This window comes from Hyperoodon ampullatus (assembly GCF_949752795.1).
Source record: "Hyperoodon ampullatus genome assembly, chromosome: 2".
NCBI classification, from domain to species: Eukaryota; Metazoa; Chordata; class Mammalia; order Artiodactyla; family Ziphiidae; genus Hyperoodon; species Hyperoodon ampullatus.
Genome location: NC_136915.1, coordinates 108,799,287 through 108,817,245, shown reverse-complemented (window position 1 = coordinate 108,817,245; position 17,959 = coordinate 108,799,287). Strand labels below are relative to the sequence as shown.

General features: G+C 43.9%; 2 protein-coding genes and 1 pseudogene across 5 annotated transcripts; 2 read left to right on the top strand and 1 right to left on the bottom strand.

Moving 5' to 3' along the window:
* Positions 1-4,302: 4,302 nt before the first annotated feature.
* On the top strand, positions 4,303-6,005 carry RBM8A (RNA binding motif protein 8A). 2 transcript variants are annotated; one of them, XM_079697680.1, is made up of 6 exons: positions 4,303-4,391; positions 4,667-4,726; positions 4,857-4,931; positions 5,113-5,249; positions 5,544-5,680; positions 5,792-6,005. In XM_079697680.1, the coding sequence occupies exons 1-6, from the start codon at positions 4,325-4,327 to the stop codon at positions 5,835-5,837; spliced, it is 522 nt and encodes a 173-aa protein (XP_079553806.1). In that variant the 5' UTR covers positions 4,303-4,324; the 3' UTR covers positions 5,838-6,005. The 2 variants fall into 2 exon arrangements, with proteins under 2 accessions (XP_079553806.1, XP_079553805.1); XM_079697679.1 differs by having other exon boundaries at positions 4,854-4,931.
* Positions 6,006-6,276: 271 nt separating this feature from the next.
* Positions 6,277-10,893, bottom strand: LOC307070283 (gonadotropin-releasing hormone II receptor-like; annotated as a pseudogene). The gene is made up of 3 exons: positions 10,382-10,893; positions 7,199-7,398; positions 6,277-6,689 (listed from the first exon to the last, which is right to left on the bottom strand). The product of its transcript is annotated as a gonadotropin-releasing hormone II receptor-like (transcript).
* Positions 10,894-11,595: 702 nt separating this feature from the next.
* Positions 11,596-16,576, top strand: PEX11B (peroxisomal biogenesis factor 11 beta; the record flags this gene model as incomplete). Of its 2 annotated transcripts, none has more annotated exons than XM_079698089.1 (4): positions 11,596-11,810; positions 12,563-12,678; positions 13,085-13,286; positions 16,171-16,576. In XM_079698089.1, 4 exons carry the CDS (start codon positions 11,596-11,598, stop codon positions 16,574-16,576), a joined length of 939 nt encoding a protein of 312 aa, XP_079554215.1. The 2 variants fall into 2 exon arrangements, with proteins under 2 accessions (XP_079554215.1, XP_079554216.1); XM_079698090.1 differs by having other exon boundaries at positions 11,697-11,752.
* Positions 16,577-17,959: the final 1,383 nt, after the last annotated feature.

Sequence of the window (17,959 nt, the reverse complement as noted above, 5' to 3'; positions counted from 1 at the left end):
TCCAGTATACTCTACTGTACTGAAGGGGTCAGGGCTGAAGTTGCTTACCTTTCAGTATTCTTTTTTTACTCCTCCTTCCCTGCTCACCTAGCTTAGTTAAGCCCTGGCTATAGATCTTCCTGCCTGCAAAGATTGGTAGAAGATAAAGCATATTTCCCTCCTTTTTCTCCTCCCATCGTTTTGCTCTTTGGAAACATTATCTGTCCAATTTGGTGAGGGCTATGTTCCTCCTACTCCCACGAAGTGGCTGCTGTTTACGACCTTAGATGTATATACCTTAGATTCACATTTGTTTTCCCTCTTTTCTTTCCTCTTCCTCCACATTGATTATTAGAGCATGAGTTGATCAGAAAAATTAGATGAGACTTTGGCATTATGGCACTTCCTAATTGGAACCATGAGAGACTGCAGGAGGGGAAAAAGAATCAATGATCAGCTACCTGTGTTTTTAATACTATTCTCTTCCCCCACCTCTTTCCTGGGTAAAATAGGAGAGAAATGATCTGGAGTACAGCTAAATCATTTCCCTTTGGGAGAATTTTTTGTAGGTCTCTCTAAGATATATTTTCTCCTTGTTTCTGTAATCGCCTTTATACTATATTATGGGTCAGTGCACTTCGTAAACTGAGTTTGGGAAATTTAATGTTCCTGCAATTACACTTTCCATTTAACAATTATACACTTTGCTTTTAGAAATGGGTTCGGAAACAGGCTACAGTTTGCTCTTTTGGATCAGATAGGGAAAAGATGAAAGTCAGCTTTCTTGCTTTTGAAGTCATCTTAGTGACCAGTACATATGGGATCAGAGGCAAGGAATCTAGCAACAACTGTATTAGTGCTTGAAAGGGATTTCCTTGAATTCTCCAAGCTCCATCTCTGTATTCCATGAAGCACATGTAGGGTTGGAGCAGAGGCTCCTTCATTAAATAATAGGTGTGTCTATTCAATTTTTATTGATATTTATAATCCAGATATCATAAACCCTCATTTCTCCTTTGCTCTTTTCTCTGGGAAGTGTTAAGGGGTGTTGGGTTATGGGAAGAACTTGTCTTTGCACCCCCTGGATTATTTTTCTCAAATACCAACCAGTAAGATCCCAAAGAACTTGAGAAAAATTGTTCCCTGATCTGTCTACTTTTGGTGTTAAAGTTTTACTTACCTTTTAGTACTTTTTATGTATTTTATATGTATAATTTTATACAATTAAAAATAGATTTTTGTCTAGTGAGCCAGATTGATTCTTTCTTGAGACCTGTGTATCAGAGGAGCTCCAAAATGACCCTTCCTTTTACATATATATGAAAAAAGAACTTTTCTTAGTATTTTTTGGGTGGTAGAAATAAGGTTGTACTGCTGGGGGAAGGCATCTGCCTCTGCTTCTCCAGACATTTGAGGAGGCTGAACTTTGTTCTTGGCCCTTTCTCCTGAAGCTCTACCCATTCCACTGGCAATCTCACCCACTATCATACAATGCTCAAAACTATTCCTCCCACCCCAAACTGTTTTGAGCTTTTACATCTATATTTCCACATATTGGACATTACCACCTGAACGACACGAGCTCTTTGAACTTACATATCTAAAATAAAACCATTTCTCCCTACGTGCTCCTCTTTGACTCCCCAGATCTGCTATTGAAATTATTATCTGCCCAGCTACCTAAGCTAGAACCTCAGATCCATCCTCAATGCCTCCCTATTATCATCTAATCAGTCACTTACTGTTGAGTTTACTTTCTGTACAAACTTCCCAATCTGTTTTGTCCATATCTACTGTCTTAGTTCAGTCCTTTATCATCTCGGGGCTGGACCACTGCAGTAGCTTCCTAATTAGTCTCTACCTTCATTCTTAACATCCTCCACACTACTATCAGATTTCTTTCTAAAATATTTATGACTGTACCACTCCCTTGCTTAAACCATCACTTAGCTATCTGTACCTTTAGCAGCACTTCCCAAATTTTATATGTGAACCCTTGCTATTATCTGAGAAGATTTTAGGTGGTACATGGCCAAACATTTTTCATTTTTACTAGTTATGCTTTTAGCTGAATTTGTAATAGAAAAATATGTTTTCCATTTATGGCAGTGATATTTAAATTTAGTGTAAATTTGTTTAAAACGCCAGTCTATTTAAGGAAAAAACACAAATTGAAAATAGTATGGGGACTATTTGCAAATGTTAAAAATTATGAATACTAAAATATTGAATTAGAAAAATTTCTTGCCTATAGGGTAAGTTCCAAATCCTTAGCATGACATACAGTTTGGCCCTAAACTATATTTCCAGCTTTATTTCCTGATTACACAGCATCAAGCATATAGAATTTCTTGCCATTCTGATATTCATTCAATAATATTTACCAAATGTCTACTATGAACCAGGCACTGGTCTAAACTTTGAGGATATAGTTGTACATAAGAATCTCTGCCATAAGGATTATATTCTAAGGGGAAAAACAGAAAATAAACAAGTTATAAAGTAAACAAGGTAATTAAAGATTTGAATTTAAGTTCTGTGAAGGAAATAAGAATGAAAGATAAGAGAAGACCCCTCTGGGTGACAGTAGTATCTCAGGGAGACCTACAGGACGGGGTTGAACTAGCCATGTGAAAAGCTGGAGCAAGAGCATCAGGGACAGAGAGTTACAAAAAGTCCAGAGATGGGAGAGAGTAGAACACAGTTGAGGGAAAGTATAGGGAGAGCTTAATGGGTGAGAGGGAAGAATGGTGGTGGAAGAGTTTGGAGACATAGGCAGAGCAGGCTGTGTGAGTCTGAACTTTATTCTAAGTGCAAAAATAAGTCAAGTAAGGGTTTTTAGTAGAGATGTGACCAACTGATTTTTTAAAAGATCACACTACATACTGCAGAGAATGGATTAGTGTATCTTAGTCTCAATACAACTCCTTTGCCAGGAAAACTACCCAGACTTAAAGGCCCAGTTTAAATGGAAGCCCTCCCTTAAATGCACTCTCCTTACTTCCTGTCCTATTAGAAACTTTCTTTGTATTGCCTTAGTGCGTTGTGATGGCAACGATCACTTTCATAATGTTATAAATGATTGTTGATAAGGCAAGTATTTCCCCTTGTCTTGCTAGCACCTCTTCTAATATTAGACACATATAGGCATTCATAACTGATTTAAAAATTAATAAGTGAATATGCAGTCCACTATTGTTTGTGTAAGGACTACGTCAGATTCCAGAATGTGGGGGCAATATTTTCCTTGCCTCAACTCCTGGGTTTTTAAACGTGAAATATCTGTACTATCCTCAAAGAAGCTAAAGCCCCTATTTTGTTTAAAGCCATGATTTTTTAATTCCCAGAGGTGGTAGGCAGAGTTTGAGATATTTTTAGTTTTATTTTTTTGGCCGCGCCAGGCAACTTGCAGGATCTTAGTTCCCTGACCAGGGATTGAACCCTGCCTGCAGTGAAAGCGGGAGTCCTAACCACTGGACCACCAGGGAATTCCCAGAGAGATTATTTTTTAAAAAAGAAAAGTTTAGGCTTCCGTGGTGGCGCACTGGTTGCGAGTCCGCCTGCCGATGCAGGGGACACGGGTTCGTGCCCCGGTCCGGGAAGATCCCACATGCCGCGGAGCGGCTGGGCCCGTGAGCCATGGCTGCTGAGACTGCGAGTCCGGAGCCTGTGCTCCGCAACGGGAGAGGCCACAACAGTGAGAGGCCCGCGTACCGCAAAAAAATAAATAAATAAATAAATAGAATAAAAAAAAGAAAAAAGAAAAGTTGATATCTGTCTCATCAATCAACACGGACACCCAGGTCTGCCGATTTTCTGAGAAAGCCCGTGCTGCAGTACGTTCCAGAAGCAGCTTTTTTAGGCAGCATTGCTGACCGAACAATTTTTTTTTTTAATGCTTCCATCACAGATCCGGCTGCTCCTCGGAACAGTATAGGCCTGCAAGTTTTTAGAGAAAAAACTTTCTTCAACTTCCATTTCCTGGTATGGAATGAAAAGAGACGAAAAGCAACCCTCTAATAAAATTAGGCTGGGCTTCACTGTCAGTAGTGTTTCTCGTCGTCTGCTCTAGGTAAGAGGAAGTCACTAACTCCGCCCACACCCCCAGCGTGTCCCACACAGGATTGCCCCCTTCTGCTCGCGACCCGCTCAAGATGGCTACAGGAGTACTTCCGGTATCTTCCCAAAGTAGGCCCGCCTCCTTGCGTATTATTACCGCGCCGAGGGCAGGACTTAGAGTTAGTTTTTAATTGGTCAACTTGACTGGCGACCTTTCCCATCCGCGACAGTTTCCCGAGGAGCCAAGTGCTTGAGCGTCACGGACGAGAGTTAGAGCTTAGGCAAGATGGCGGACGTACTGGATCTTCATGAGGCCGGGGGCGAGGATTTCGCCATGGATGAGGATGGGGACGGTGAGGACAGTGGAGGCGGCCGCGGGAAGCGGGGAAGGTGCGAGAGAAGGACGTATTAGGAAAATATAATCTTTCTCCCCAGCAGGGAGGATGGGAGCCGGGGAACTGGGTTTCGGTTGGTTGGAGACTCCGCCCCTGATGGGAGCAATGGGGGCGGGCCGGGAAGGGACTGAGCCTGGAGGTGGTGGGGTCTGGTTTCAGATAATGTCTTGGAAGGAGACTATTGTAAATAACTATTATCTTTCTCACTTATTCTTTCACTTCTGGGGCTGCAGAGAGCATCCACAAACTGAAAGAAAAAGCGAAGAAACGGAAAGGCCGTGGCTTTGGCTCCGGTGAGTGTTTGTGGGTGGAATGGGGTCTAGAATGGCGAGAGCGACGAGCTTTGGAGTCCCCATAAAGACTCATGGTGAACAGTGGGAGGAGGGGGATTTCCGGTGATCTCTTGTGTCTTTCTAATAGAAGAGGGGTCTCGAGCGCGGATGCGTGAGGATTATGACAGCGTGGAGCAGGATGGCGATGAACCCGGACCACAGCGCTGTAAGTAAATGGAGCCTGTCTGCCTGTAGAGAATTAGGGGCCAATGAAATAAAACCCAGTAAGAATGGGGTCAGAGGTAGCTTAACCAATCTCTGTGGAGTCTGCACACACTCTACTTCTGTGATCTTGCTTGAAGTTTTTCTTTCATGTGCTCAAACAACCTCCCTCCCTTCCCAAACAGCTGTTGAAGGTTGGATTCTCTTTGTTACTGGAGTCCATGAGGAAGCCACGGAAGAAGACATCCATGATAAATTTGCAGAGTATGGAGAAATAAAAAACATCCACCTCAACCTGGACAGACGTACAGGATATCTAAAGGTATTCTGAGTGATACTCCATTGCTTCTCTTCACCCATAACCCTTAGACAGCATTGGTAGTTCTCCCATGTTTGCTGTGGTTGGCCAAGAGTAAAGTTGAAATAAAATGACTTTGGGAATTGATTTTGTTAGACATAGCAAAGAGACAGGCAGAAACAGACAGACAAGTTGTATATATAATAGGGATATATGATGTACATTTGTTGTTTAGAGTTTATGGATTTTTCTGTTTGAGTAGAAAAAAGCTTGATGGAATAGGAGAGTGTTGATAATCTGTCTTTTCACTTGTTCCAGGGGTATACTCTAGTTGAGTATGAAACATACAAGGAGGCCCAAGCTGCTATGGAAGGACTCAATGGCCAGGATTTGATGGGACAGCCGATCAGCGTAGACTGGTGTTTTGTTCGGGGTCCACCCAAGGGCAAGAGGAGGTAAAGTGGAGAGGGGAAACACTATCTTAGTGGAGGAAATATGAGCAAAACAGAATAAGGACATGGTATTATGTCCCTCTGATGGACCCTGCCCCTTTTCCTTCTCCCTAGAGGTGGCCGCAGACGCAGCAGGAGTCCAGACCGGAGGCGTCGCTGACCCATCCTCTGTTGTCCAGGTTTTCTCTCCAGATATTCCATTTGAGTATGCAGCCTTGGAGAAATAGGGCTGTGGTGGAACTCACTGTGTCTACACTTAATCTCTTACCCTACCTGCTTAGTGTTTCTTTTGAGTTATGAATAAATGTCCAATTTTTGTTTTCTAAAATTACTTTCCTGTTCTAACATTGCAAGCTCTGAAGCACTATTTACAGTAAGACACTTTGGGTCACTGTGAAGATACTTCTTCCAGGGACTGAATTCTCTGTGAGTTTCTACATTAAATATAGTCTCAAGTCTCACCTAGGGTCAAAGTAGAAACACTGCTCAGTATTTCTTTTAGTTGGAAGCTAAGGGAGCAGGGGTACAAGTGAGATGTTCTCGTGATACTAGAGAATAATTATTCTGTTCTTATATATGCTCTCCTGAGCAAATGGATGTCATAGGAATGTCTCTTTTGTTTCTCCTGCCTTTCTTGCTGCCACATTTGTTTGTACTTTCATCTGTCTAAGGGCCTGAATCTCCTGTTGGGGCATTCTCCCAGAACCTCCTTCCCTGGAGGAGTCTATACTAAGTTCTTGGTGCCCTCTTCGGCAGCCAAGGGTGAAGGCCCCATAGAGGAGAGGATCCAGAGGAGCACTGAGGAGGCCAAAGAGGAAGAGGATGTGGCTGAGGCTGGGAGGCACTTCAGTTAGCATGGTGGGAGAGAACCAGTACCAAAGACCCAGCAGGTTATAAGATGTCCAGCAGAGGACGAAGGTCAGCAAGACAAGCAGGGCCAGTTGCAAACCCTGAAGATGAACATGGGGGCGATTGTCTAAGGAGCGGCGGAGGACAAATTCACCGGCTTGGGCTGGGAACTTAGAAAATACACTCAAATTCAGAACCACTCAGCTTCTGAGTTGATGGATGGGCAGAAATAGTGAGATGGAGCTCTCCCCTTATAAGGAAGAGAATGGTACAAGCCCTTTTCCCCTTCCCAACCTGGGATTATACGCTCCCCTTCCCAACCTGGGATTATATGCTCCCCTCCCACCAGAGATTATGACAGACGTGCTGCAAAAGTTTCGATTGAGGTGCTGTGTTACATGAAGCTACAAAGTCTATTTGGAGTCTTGTTGGTGTTCAAGAGCAAAGGAATACTGATCACCCTTCTTAATTCTTGCCCAGCTAACTCCACTTCAGAGAATGATGGCTAGTGGCTGGTTAGAATTGAAGGCATTCAATAAAGTTATGTGCAGCATCAGCTGCTAGAGATATGGTTAGCAACTCACTTTTGGTTTGATAGATAGCTATCAAATTTATGAGGCCAGAGGCAATAGTTTCATGGTATGGGTTAGGGCCTGGGGGTTGGGGTCTCACCATGGTTCCCCTTCCTTGTCTGGGGACTGGACACTGAGGACAGTGCGGCTATAGCAGACGGTCATGGCAGTCAGTGGCAGCAGAAAGAGACAGCAGAAGGTGAAGAGGTGGTCTCTTGCCATCAAGCCTTGAAGCTGCCTTTGGTGACACTGAGTGAAAGGGACTGGACCAGCTCAGCGGACGGTATGGAACAGGAACAGCTGGAGTGGAGTCAAGGACTATTAGAACTGGTCTGCCTTTTCCCTCCCATGCCAACCTACCCACCAGTTCAACACTATCTCTTCCCAATTCATTCATTTTTTTTTTTTAAATGAGATTGTTGAGAAAACTTGGGAGCTAATACAGTGCATAATCCCAATTCGTTCTTAATTTCCTGCAGTGCTGAGTAATGGTACATCCATGGTGCCATATTTAAAAGGTTAGGAATGTATCTTGAAAATCCCTGTCTTCCTCTTAGGCTATGTTTGTTAAATCTGGGACTTAAAGAACCCTGTCTTCTCAAGTACTGTTCTAACATTGCATTTTATCAAAGGATATCTCTGCCACCTCACCAACATTTTTTTTTTCCTCACCAACATTTTTAGCTGAAATTATTTTCCTGATGTGTCTGTGATTCTGTGGAAAAAAGAAATCTTGTGTAAAATGGGTGCTGCTAAAATTTCAGGCCATTTTGCAGTCACTCTGTAAAGTGACCTTTAGTAATCGTTACAACTATAATGGTGAAACAACGTTAAATAATAAAATTTACCATTTTCTAAATGCTGTTGGCTGCCCCTTCTCCTTTTTGGTAAACTGCTAGGTTTTTGGTTTGAATCAGTAATGAGCATTTTTCAGTTGAGAGCTTTAGGGTTAGTACCTTGGTTTCAGGTAAGGTAGATTGAATCACTACTAGTTTGATAAAAGGCAAGCTTAGTAGGTATCAAATTTCTAGATACAAGGAAGGCATTTGGAAAGTGATTTCAACAGGCATGAGGGACTTTTAGGAAAGGTGAATAGTATGAGCCACAGACATACAGTTTTATGAACTGCTTGGAGTTATGATCAGGCTATTCTGAGCTAGTTGGGAAGTGGTCTTTCCTCTTCCCCTATCTTGAGTCCATATGTTTCTGGCCATTTTCTTGTGGGGTGGGGGCACGATTTTCCACCGTGCCTAGAAATACTTGACACGTTGTGAGAAGGGGTTTAAAAATAGGCAGGACAGGACTTCCCTGGTGGCGTAGAAGACTCCACGCTCCCAGTGCAGGGGGCGGGGTTCGATCCCTGGTCAGGTAACTAGATCCCACATGCATGCCACAATTAAGAGTTCGAATGCCACAACTAAGGGGCCCACCTGCCGCTACTAAGACCTGGCACAACCTAATTAATTAATTAATCAATTAAAAAAATAGGCAAGTCTCCTGGACTTAAACGTTGGTCCGTAGCCCTACCTCTGACTCTCCTTTCCCTATTTTATGTGCAATTTACCACCTACTGTAGAAGTCTTTACCTCTGATACTTGAAAACTTGAGTCTACAAAAATAATTTCTAACTACACCAATATTCCCTTTACCATACTAACAATTTTTTATTGACACTAATATTTTAAATGCAACATATGGGCAATGCAGAATTTATACAAGAGGTCGCTAATTTAGAACCCAAAATAACACCTTTTGCACCTGAATCATGTTACTGTCAGTTTGCTATTGAAGCAAATAGAGATTGCATTGTTGTCGGATTGTCAGGCTCTAAGAAAGGAGGAAATGCATCTTCTATTCCATAATCTTGTGGCCTATATGTTTCAAGTGATTTATCCAAAGTCATCCAGCTAGTTAGTGGTAGAGTCTAGACTCAGGAAAAACAGAGCAAAGTAATACAAATGAACAACAAAAGCAATCCTAATTCTAATTCCCAGTCCACATCTAAAATTTGCTTCATATAAACCCAACTATTCCTTTTGCACGGAGGCAACATGCTGCTTTTTAAAACTTTGGGTAGCAGAGGTCCTGTTTGCAACATATTGTTGGAAGCAACATTTTTTGTTTGTCTTAGAACTGCAGTCAGACTAACTGTTGTTAGTTATATTTCTAATATTTGAGGATTTAAGGATCAAATCTTAAATCTGACTCTGTAATGCATTATTCCAGAGACTGAAATTTTAGCCCTCTCCCTGACAATCCTAACCCTAGACTCAGAGATGCTGCTTTACACCCTCCTCCCAGATGGTGGTAGTGGTTTTGGTTGTTTTGAAGAAATTGCTTCATATTTAGCTTTTTTTCCCTAGATTTCTAGTTCATTTTCAATATTGAGATTTGATTAATTGGTACTCAAGTTCAGATGCTCCCTTTTGTTCCAGTTTTGACACCCACAATAAAGCTAGAGTAAAAAATACAAATCTGATTATGTCATTCTCCACCTTTTACTTTAGTGTCTCTCCACTGCCCTCAGGATAAAGTACAAGCTTAATATTTGTGATCTGGTTCTTCCTTCCCCTCCAGGCTTATTATTCACCATTTCTAGTCCTCAACTTTAGCTGCAGCTACTTTGAGATCATCCACCCTCCACCTTCTCCAGCATTCCTCCTGCTGTAATTTGTCTTAACACCTATCTCTCAAGAATCAAGTTGTAACATCTCTGGGAAGTCAGGAAGCTTTCCCTGACTGTCCAAGGGTGGGTCTTGGACAGTTTAGTTCCTTATGCTTACCTTTAGCATAATGCTTAACTGCATGCTGTATTGTAATTGCGTACTAATTTGACTCTGCACTAGTCTATAAATTTCTTGAAGGCAGGACTTTGTTGCTCTATCCTTGATAGAGCATTTGAATGCACCTGGGGGATGCACATTAGTTTCTGAATTGATGAATGAATGTACCACAAAGTTTTACCCAAAGCCCCTGATTTCACTGTCTTCTTAATGTCTTCCTGTATATGTTTCCACCATGCCCTAGAGTTTTTCTGCAATAATCTGAAGAAGGTGGGACTCGGAGGAGGCAAAAGGTGGAAGTCAAGTGTAGTAAAAACAAAGGCTCTTAACAGAAATACAAATTAACATGCAATGATCTTAACTTGCAAGAGAGATAGCAGAGGCCCCCACGCTGAGGATTAACGGTGACCACGGCCAAGCACACCCCTTGAATCCGAAGGCTCCTGTTGTGTACCCAAATTCTTATCCAGTCTAGCCCTGAGTTCCGACAAGTCACTCACCTTCCAGGCAAGCGGGAAAACGAGTACCCAGGCTGCTCCCAGAAGTTTCCTTCCAGTTGAGCGGGGTCCAAGCGGGTGGAGTACGGCTGCCTGGCGGTCGAGCCCAATGACCACAGGCAGGAAAGCTGCGGCATACATGGCCATTAGTTCAGGAACATGAGTGTCCGACATGCGATGTCCCCGGCCAGCCATTGAACAGTGATATTCCAGGTGGCATAACTATATCTAGGGTCATAACCACAAAAGTGACCAGTAAGTCGGCAGCTGCTAAATGGGCAAAGAGCCGTCTTACCGGAGAGGGGCGGAACTGGCTGGGTTGCGGCCGTGTCACTGACCACAGCACGGCCAGGTTCCCTCCAGCCGAAGAAACAAACAGCAACAGTCACTCCCACTCGGACCTTGGCGGCAGCTGAGAAGATGAGCAGCTCTGCGACCTCCACCTCTACTCCTGATCCCGCTCAGATCTCCTCCCCCGCTGCTGACCCCCAAGGGGTGCCGTTGCCTGCCGACATGGTGACCTGGAAGGGAAAGGGGTAGGGGGATGAAGTGTGGGTTTGAAGAGGTTAGCTGCGTCCACTGTTTCTTCTCTCTCCTTTTAAGGATATGAGTTGGTTATTTTGCGAATTTCGTCCACTAAAGCCTCTGTCTCTGGAGACTCTCCTTCTGTATTCTGGAGGTTACCTGTTCAACTCTCAGGGTCCTGCAGGGAACAGGGATCTGGTGCTGGCTTCTACTTCCACAGACTTCTTTAGCCCCTACAGCCCTGGATTCGGTCGGAGCGTGCGAGTGAGTGAGAGAGAGAGAGAGAGAGAGAGAGAGAGAGAGTGTGTGTGTGTGTGTGTGTGTGTGTGTGTGTGTTGGGGGAGAGAGAGAGAGAGAGAGAGAGAGTGTGTGTGTGTGTGTGTGGGGGGGTGTTGGGGGTGTTCTGCTGGAAACACCCCAGGGTTGGGGGCAACTCTATCCTAGCGGCCCTGGCGGGAGCACTGCAACGCCGTCTCGCTACGCCCAGACTCCTGCAAGCCCCGCCCTTAGTCCAGAATATTTAAAGAAGAATATGCCTCTGGAGGTGTGCTTAGGAAACAGAGATCATCTGATTAGAGGACAAGGCGACAGAGACACGCACAAAAAACACGCAGGTATAGGCCCAGAGACAAGGGCTTCTCGTTCTGAAATTCCGCTTCAGGGGCCGGCTCCACTCCCTTTATTTTCTGATGATGTTTGTCCCTCGCGCGGCACCGTTGGGTCGTCCAGGAGGCGTGACTAGGGGCGGGAAGTGGGGCGGGAGCGAAGCTGTGGAGCTGGGGTTGCCGCTGTCATGGACGCCTGGGTCCGCTTCAGCGCTCAGAGCCAGGCCCGGGAGCGGCTGTGTAGGTGCGGCCCGAATAGGAATGGGGGGAGGGCGGGCAGAGGAAGATCTTCTTGAGGCGAGGTCAGTTCACACTACGGGGGTCAAAAAGGGTCAAATCGGGCTACGGGGGCCCGGACGGACCGAGAGGGGCTGATTTGAGCCGGCCGTGAGGCCATGGTTCGTTTCTGCTCACGGGAAAGATGGGGAAACTGAGGCACGAGTGGGCCGGTGGGGAGGCCGCTCAGGGTTGCGTGTTCACCTAAGACCAGCACTTTCCTCACTGGGCGATGGTGGAATGAGGAGCGTTCGCCCCGTGGCAGATAGCGACCTGGACTCTTCCCAGAGCGGAGCAGGCACTCCGAAGTTCCCGTGTCCCCTCACCCTACTGTCACCCGCTAGCTCCTCTGCCTCCGCCTTGCCTTCTAGTCTCGATTCATCTCAAGGGCCTGGAAAATCTCTTAGTTCACCTATTTTGAAGAATAACCTGTCCTCCAACTATCCCCCACTCCCTCACATATCACATACATGTTCACACTGATGTGCTTGTGATGGACCCCCTGCCGCCTTCATTGTCCTCTTCAGGCCTTACATTATCAGATCTCTTACTTCCTCAATTCGAAGTAGTGCTTCCCAACCCCTTCTAGGCTCCTTTTTATTCTTACGCCTGTCTCTTCCCCTGGCCTGGAGGAGAAACAGTGAGATATGGTCATGAAGAGGAGGAAAGGGAATGGTTTCAAACAGGGGAAGGGGGAGTCCATACTTGCCTTTTGAAGTACATTTTTGAGGGGGAGAGGAGGGAGGTCTCCACCTTACCTTACCTCTTTCTCCTCCAGGGCCGCCCAGTATGCTTGCTCCCTTCTTGGCCATGCACTGCAGAAACATGGGGCCAGTTCTGAGTTACAGAAACAGATTCGACAACTGGAGGGTCATCTGAGCCTAGGGAGAAAGCGTAAGTAATTGTGCCTTTCCTTTTATTACCTCAACACTTCCTCCATCCCCAGCTCTTCTTCCTTAGTCCCTCCTTCTTGTTTTTGACCTTCTCTGCCGATTCTCCCTCATTTGCCTCTGCCCGTATCCTCTGCAGGCCTCCCGATTGAGGTGAGGGAGCAGGTGTAAGAGTAATGAAGGATTGGGAAGAATGAGGCAAATTTGAGAAAACTAAACTGGGACACAAATTAATAAAAACGATGTAAAAAAACTGAACTATTTCTACTCTTTTTTTAAAAAAAATGTTCATTATTGTTTCTATCACTTGCTTGACTTTCACTCTCTTGCTTTCTCTCTTTCTCTGTGTCTTGCTCTCTGTTTGCCTCTCTACTTTCAAATCCTTCCTTTTCTTTGCTAATCCCCACAAGTTCTACGCCTCGGTAACTCAGCAGATGCCCTTGAGTCAGCCAAACGAGCTGTGCACCTATCAGATGTTGTCCTGAGATTCTGCATCACTGTTAGTCACCTCAATAGAGCCTTGTACTTCGCCTGTGACAATGTCCTGTGGGCTGGAAAGTCTGGACTTGCTCCCCGTGTGGATCAGGAGAAGTGGGCCCAGCGTTCATTCAGGTTTGATATCCTTTTATCCTACAAGACCTATCGTATTCTCCATACTGCATAGCTTGCCTTTCATAAGAGAATGATCTTTTAGGGTCTTCCCATAATATACCCATCTTAATCACTTGGCTTCTAACCTTCATTTAGATCTTAAACCATCAGAGAATAATGAATGGGGGCAGATGGAAGACAGATGCTCTTTCATGATGAATGACTAAGATCGGACAAGACTAGATATTCATTACATTGCTTTAATTCCGCTTTTGTCTCTACCACAGGTTTATGCCACTCACTGCTTACTCATTCATTCATGCATTCTAAAAATACTTAGTAGCTGCTTACTATGAGCCAGGGAATAAAGCAAAGAGCCAAAGAGCTATAGTTCCTGCTCTCATGAAGCTTCTAGTCTAGTGGGGGAGTCAGATATTAAAACAAATCATCACCAAACCAAATATTTGTGGGAAGTACAGGGTGTTAAGAGATATATAACAGAGCGAGCTAATTTCGATTGAAAGATCAGAGAAGAACTCTTAGAGAAAATTATATTTTATTTCAGACCTGATGTCTGAGTAGAAGTTATACAAAGCAAACAGTAGCAGAGAAGACCATTCCAAACAGAAAATAGCTCATTCTAAGGCCTTGAACCAAGAAAAACTTCATGGAATTAGAGCAGTAGAAAGAAAGCCAGTGTGGTGGGTGTTATTGAGTAAGGGCATAAGTTCAAACTGGACAGGTAGACATGGGCCAGATCATTCATGCAAGGACTTCTAGGTAATGGTAAGATTTTTTTCATTTAGTTTTGTTTAAATTTTATCCTAAGTACAATGGGTTCTAAGTAGGGGTGTGACATGATTCAAATTGCATTTAAAGAAGATCCCTCTTGCTGTAGTGTGGAAAATGGATTGCAGTAATGCTAAAGAGGAGAAGATGCCCTAATATGGCCAAGAAATGATGTTGGCTTGGACTAAGGAGCAGGCTGTAATGAAGGTGGAAAGGAATATGATTTGGGAATAAAATGATCTCTATACATATTATTTGTTTCCCTATGATTTGCTTTGTTATTTTACATTATATTAGCATCTTTCCATCTCCACTTATGTCTCTCTTTTCTCTTCATCTTTCTCAGTGATTACAGTTATAACAAGACTTATGGTGTATGAAGGGTGGGGGCAGAGGCATGGCTGGAGTGGTATGGAAAAGCAACTCCCTAGAAGAGTTTATATGCCATGTTTATACTTTCATTCAGTAAATATTTATTCGGCTCTTACTATGTGCTAGGCACTGGTCTAGACAAAGGGATACAGTGGTAAAGACAAACAACATCCCTGCTCCTATGGAGCTTACATTATAATGGGAGGGGACAAAGAAACAATAAATAAGAAAAACATCAGAGAGTGGTAAGTGCTGTGCAGGAAATTAAAATAGGGTCATGTGATAGACAGTAAATGGCTTGCTACTCTAGAATCGGGGGTCAGAGAAGGCTTCTCTGAAGAGGTGACATATAAGCTCAGACCTAAAGTGCAAGGAAGAGCCAGCCATTTGAAGATTTTGGAGAGAGATTATCCCAGGTTGAGGGACGAGGTAGTGTAAAGGTCCTAAAGCAGGAACAAGCTTAATGGGATCAAAATATAGAAAGAAACCAATGTGGCTGGAGCATAGTGATTGAAGGAAAGAATGGTACAAGACGGAATTAGAGAGGCGGGGTCAGATGTTGAGTTCTGTAAGCCTGTCTAAGGTATTTTATTCTAAATGTGATAGGAAGGAAACCATGGAAAGTTTTAAGAAAGGGTATAATGTGATTTACGTTTATGCCAGCTACTTATGAAACTAGATTCTTGGAGGTGGGGGACAAGAGTGGCAGTGGAGAAACCAGTTAAAAGACTAAAGTAGTAGTTCAAGCAAGAGATGATGGTGGCTTAGACTGTGGTGGTGGAGTACAATAGATAGATGTGGATTCAGGATATGTATTAGAGGTAGGGCAGTTATATTGAATACAGACCACTGTTGTCAGAATGGATTAAAAATCAAAAAACGTAGACTGTTCTTAAGGAATTTATAATCTAACACATTTGGCAAGCTAGGTGTCATTTTTTTGTTTGTTTTCTTTTAACAAAAGTATTGGATTTAAGTGGTCTATGTGTTTGAGTCTTTGAAACAACTGAAGGTGTTTTTTTTAATAAATTTATTTATTTTATTATTTTATTTTATTTATTTATTGTTTCTGGCTGCGTTGAGTCTTCATTGCTGTGCGCGAGCTTTTCTCTGGTTGGGGCGAGTGGGGGCTACTCTTCATTGCGGTTCGCGGGCTTCTCATTTCAGTGGCTTCTCTTGTTGCGGAACACGGGCTCTAGGCGCGCGGGCTTCAGTAGTTGTGGCACGTGGGCTCAGTAGTTGTGGCTCGTGGGCTCAGTAGTTGTGGCTCGCGGGCTCTAGAGCGCAGGCTCAGTAGTTGTGGCACACGGGCTTAGTTACTCCGCACATGTGGGATCTTCCCAGATCAGGGATTGAACCTGTGTCCCCTGCACTGGCAGGCAGATTCTCAACCAGTGCATTACCAGGGAAGCCCTGAAGGTGTTCTTTAAAAAATTTTTGCATTATTGTAGTTCAAGTTGAATGTGTGTGTGCTAATGCGTTGCCAAGTGGACAAATGAAATATGAGGTTGATCTTGGAATATTTCATGATGCTCATTATTGTAAGCCAGGATCTTAAGGTACACATAAACTCATTAGTTACGGAAAGGTGGAAGGACATTTCTAATAGTGGGTAATAACATTCACTTCTGGTATTCTAATATGTAATCCTTTTGCACTATGGGGGAAAAAGTTTAAATGTTCTGTTGGATATGCTAAGTGGGTATATGTATCTGTACTGACCTTTCTCCCCTGTGTATCCCAGGTACTATCTGTTTTCCCTCATCATGAATTTGAGTCGTGATGCTTATGAGATTCGCCTACTGATGGAACAAGAGTCTTCAGCTTGTAGTCGGCGACTGAAGGGTTCTGGAGGAGGAGTCCCAGGAGGAATTGAAACTGGGGGACCTGGGGGTCCAGGGGCTCCAGGAGGAGGTCTGCCCCAGGTGGCTCTGAAGCTTCGGCTCCGAGTCCTGCTCCTGGCTCGGGTTCTTCGAGGTCATCCCCCTCTCCTGCTGGATGTGGTCAGAAATGCCTGTGATCTCTTCATTCCACTGGACAAACTAGGCCTCTGGCGCTGTGGTCCTGGAATTGTGGGACTTTGTGGCCTCGTGTCCTCCATCCTGTCTATTCTCACCCTAATCTGCCCTTGGCTCCGACTCAAGCCCTGATATTCTGGTACAGGATAAGGAGGGGATCTGAATTGGTGAGATGGAATTTTAGATTGTCCCCATGTACCGGCCTCATTCTAACTCCACTCCTTGGTTAAAGCTAAAATCCAGAGATTTGGGAGTAAGAGGAGGAGCTTTGGGGAAGATGAGGTGAGGAGAGGTGACTTGTTTAGTCACTTGGATGATTCACATGTTCCGGTCTGCTGGAGCTTTTGTTCTTTTCCTCCTTCATTGCATTGTCTGTGTCTCTCTTGACTCTTTTTACTGTCTCTTAAGTCTATTTAAGATTCTGTCTCTGTATCTCTTTTGTACCTTCTCAGTCCCCTGTCATAGGGATTTAATCAGCAGGATTACTTTTTGGTATGGAAGGTAGAAGGTATGGTCTATAAGGTTCTAACTGCCTTCTTCTTTTTCCTCACAAAGGTGACTTGTGGCCGTTATTTTCCCCTTCAGACTCCAGATTATAATTTTGAAGGCTTTATATCCCAGTGGACTCTTCCCACATGCACCAGAAGTAGTTTCATGCTTCCTTTTCCTCTCTCATGTCTACCTCACCAACCTTTCTCATGATTTGCCCTTACCTTTCCCTCCACTCACACCTGCAGGTTTCTGCTTACACTTTGATTTCAGGGCTTTGTTCTAGCCTTTCCATACCCCTTCTTTGCCTATCCAGAATGATGCTATGTTTAGCATCTTGTTGTAAATACTGTACAGTGATTCTGTGTAAATAGCTGAGGCCCAAGTCCATGATGGATAGCAAAGCCTTCCCGGTTAGCAAATTAAAGATCAATTTGCTCATTGATGTTTGGTCTGGTCCCATGTGTTCTGGTCATCTGAGACCCCTGTTTCTGTCACTATGGTTTGGGTTTTCCATAGGATTAGCCACTGGCATCATTACCCACAGGCTTTTACTGAGCATCTACAGTATGTAGGGCATAATACTAAGTGGTAGAGATACAGAAAGCTAAGAGGCTCCATGGTCCCAACTTCAGAAGTTTATAGCTTAGTTGAGGAGATGGGGGTCTAATGTTAAAGTAATAATACTGGTTCCACAAAGCATACCCCATACCAGTTCATGGTTTATAGTTCCTCCAAAAACTATAATGCCATAAGGCAGCATAGGCTAAGAGTCACAAACAGAACTAAGTGGAATGCAGATGGTAAGTCTTGGTTTGTGGGTGGGCTGTTTCTTCACATGTTGGGACTCTGAGTAGGTGGGGAAATGATACCACTGTTATCAGCTCTTTCATTTTCCATATTCCAGGTTGAGATAAATAAGGTTAGGAGGTAAAAATAATCTATCTCCCACTCCTACCTTCTATTCCAAACCTGAGGAAAGCATTATTGCTAGGCAACAACAAAGGATAGAAAAAAAAGGAGGAG

Excerpts from the sequence above, each read along its gene's own strand:
- RBM8A (XM_079697679.1), top strand. The coding sequence starts at position 4,325 with ATGGCGGACGTACTGGATCTTCATGAGGCCGGGGGCGAGGATTTCGCC. Across the intron at positions 4,727-4,853 it reads AGGCCGTGGCTTTGGCTCCG|AAGAGGGGTCTCGAGCGCGG; the intron begins GTGAGTGTTTGT and ends TCTTTCTAATAG. Across the intron at positions 5,681-5,791 it reads CCACCCAAGGGCAAGAGGAG|AGGTGGCCGCAGACGCAGCA; the intron begins GTAAAGTGGAGA and ends CCTTCTCCCTAG.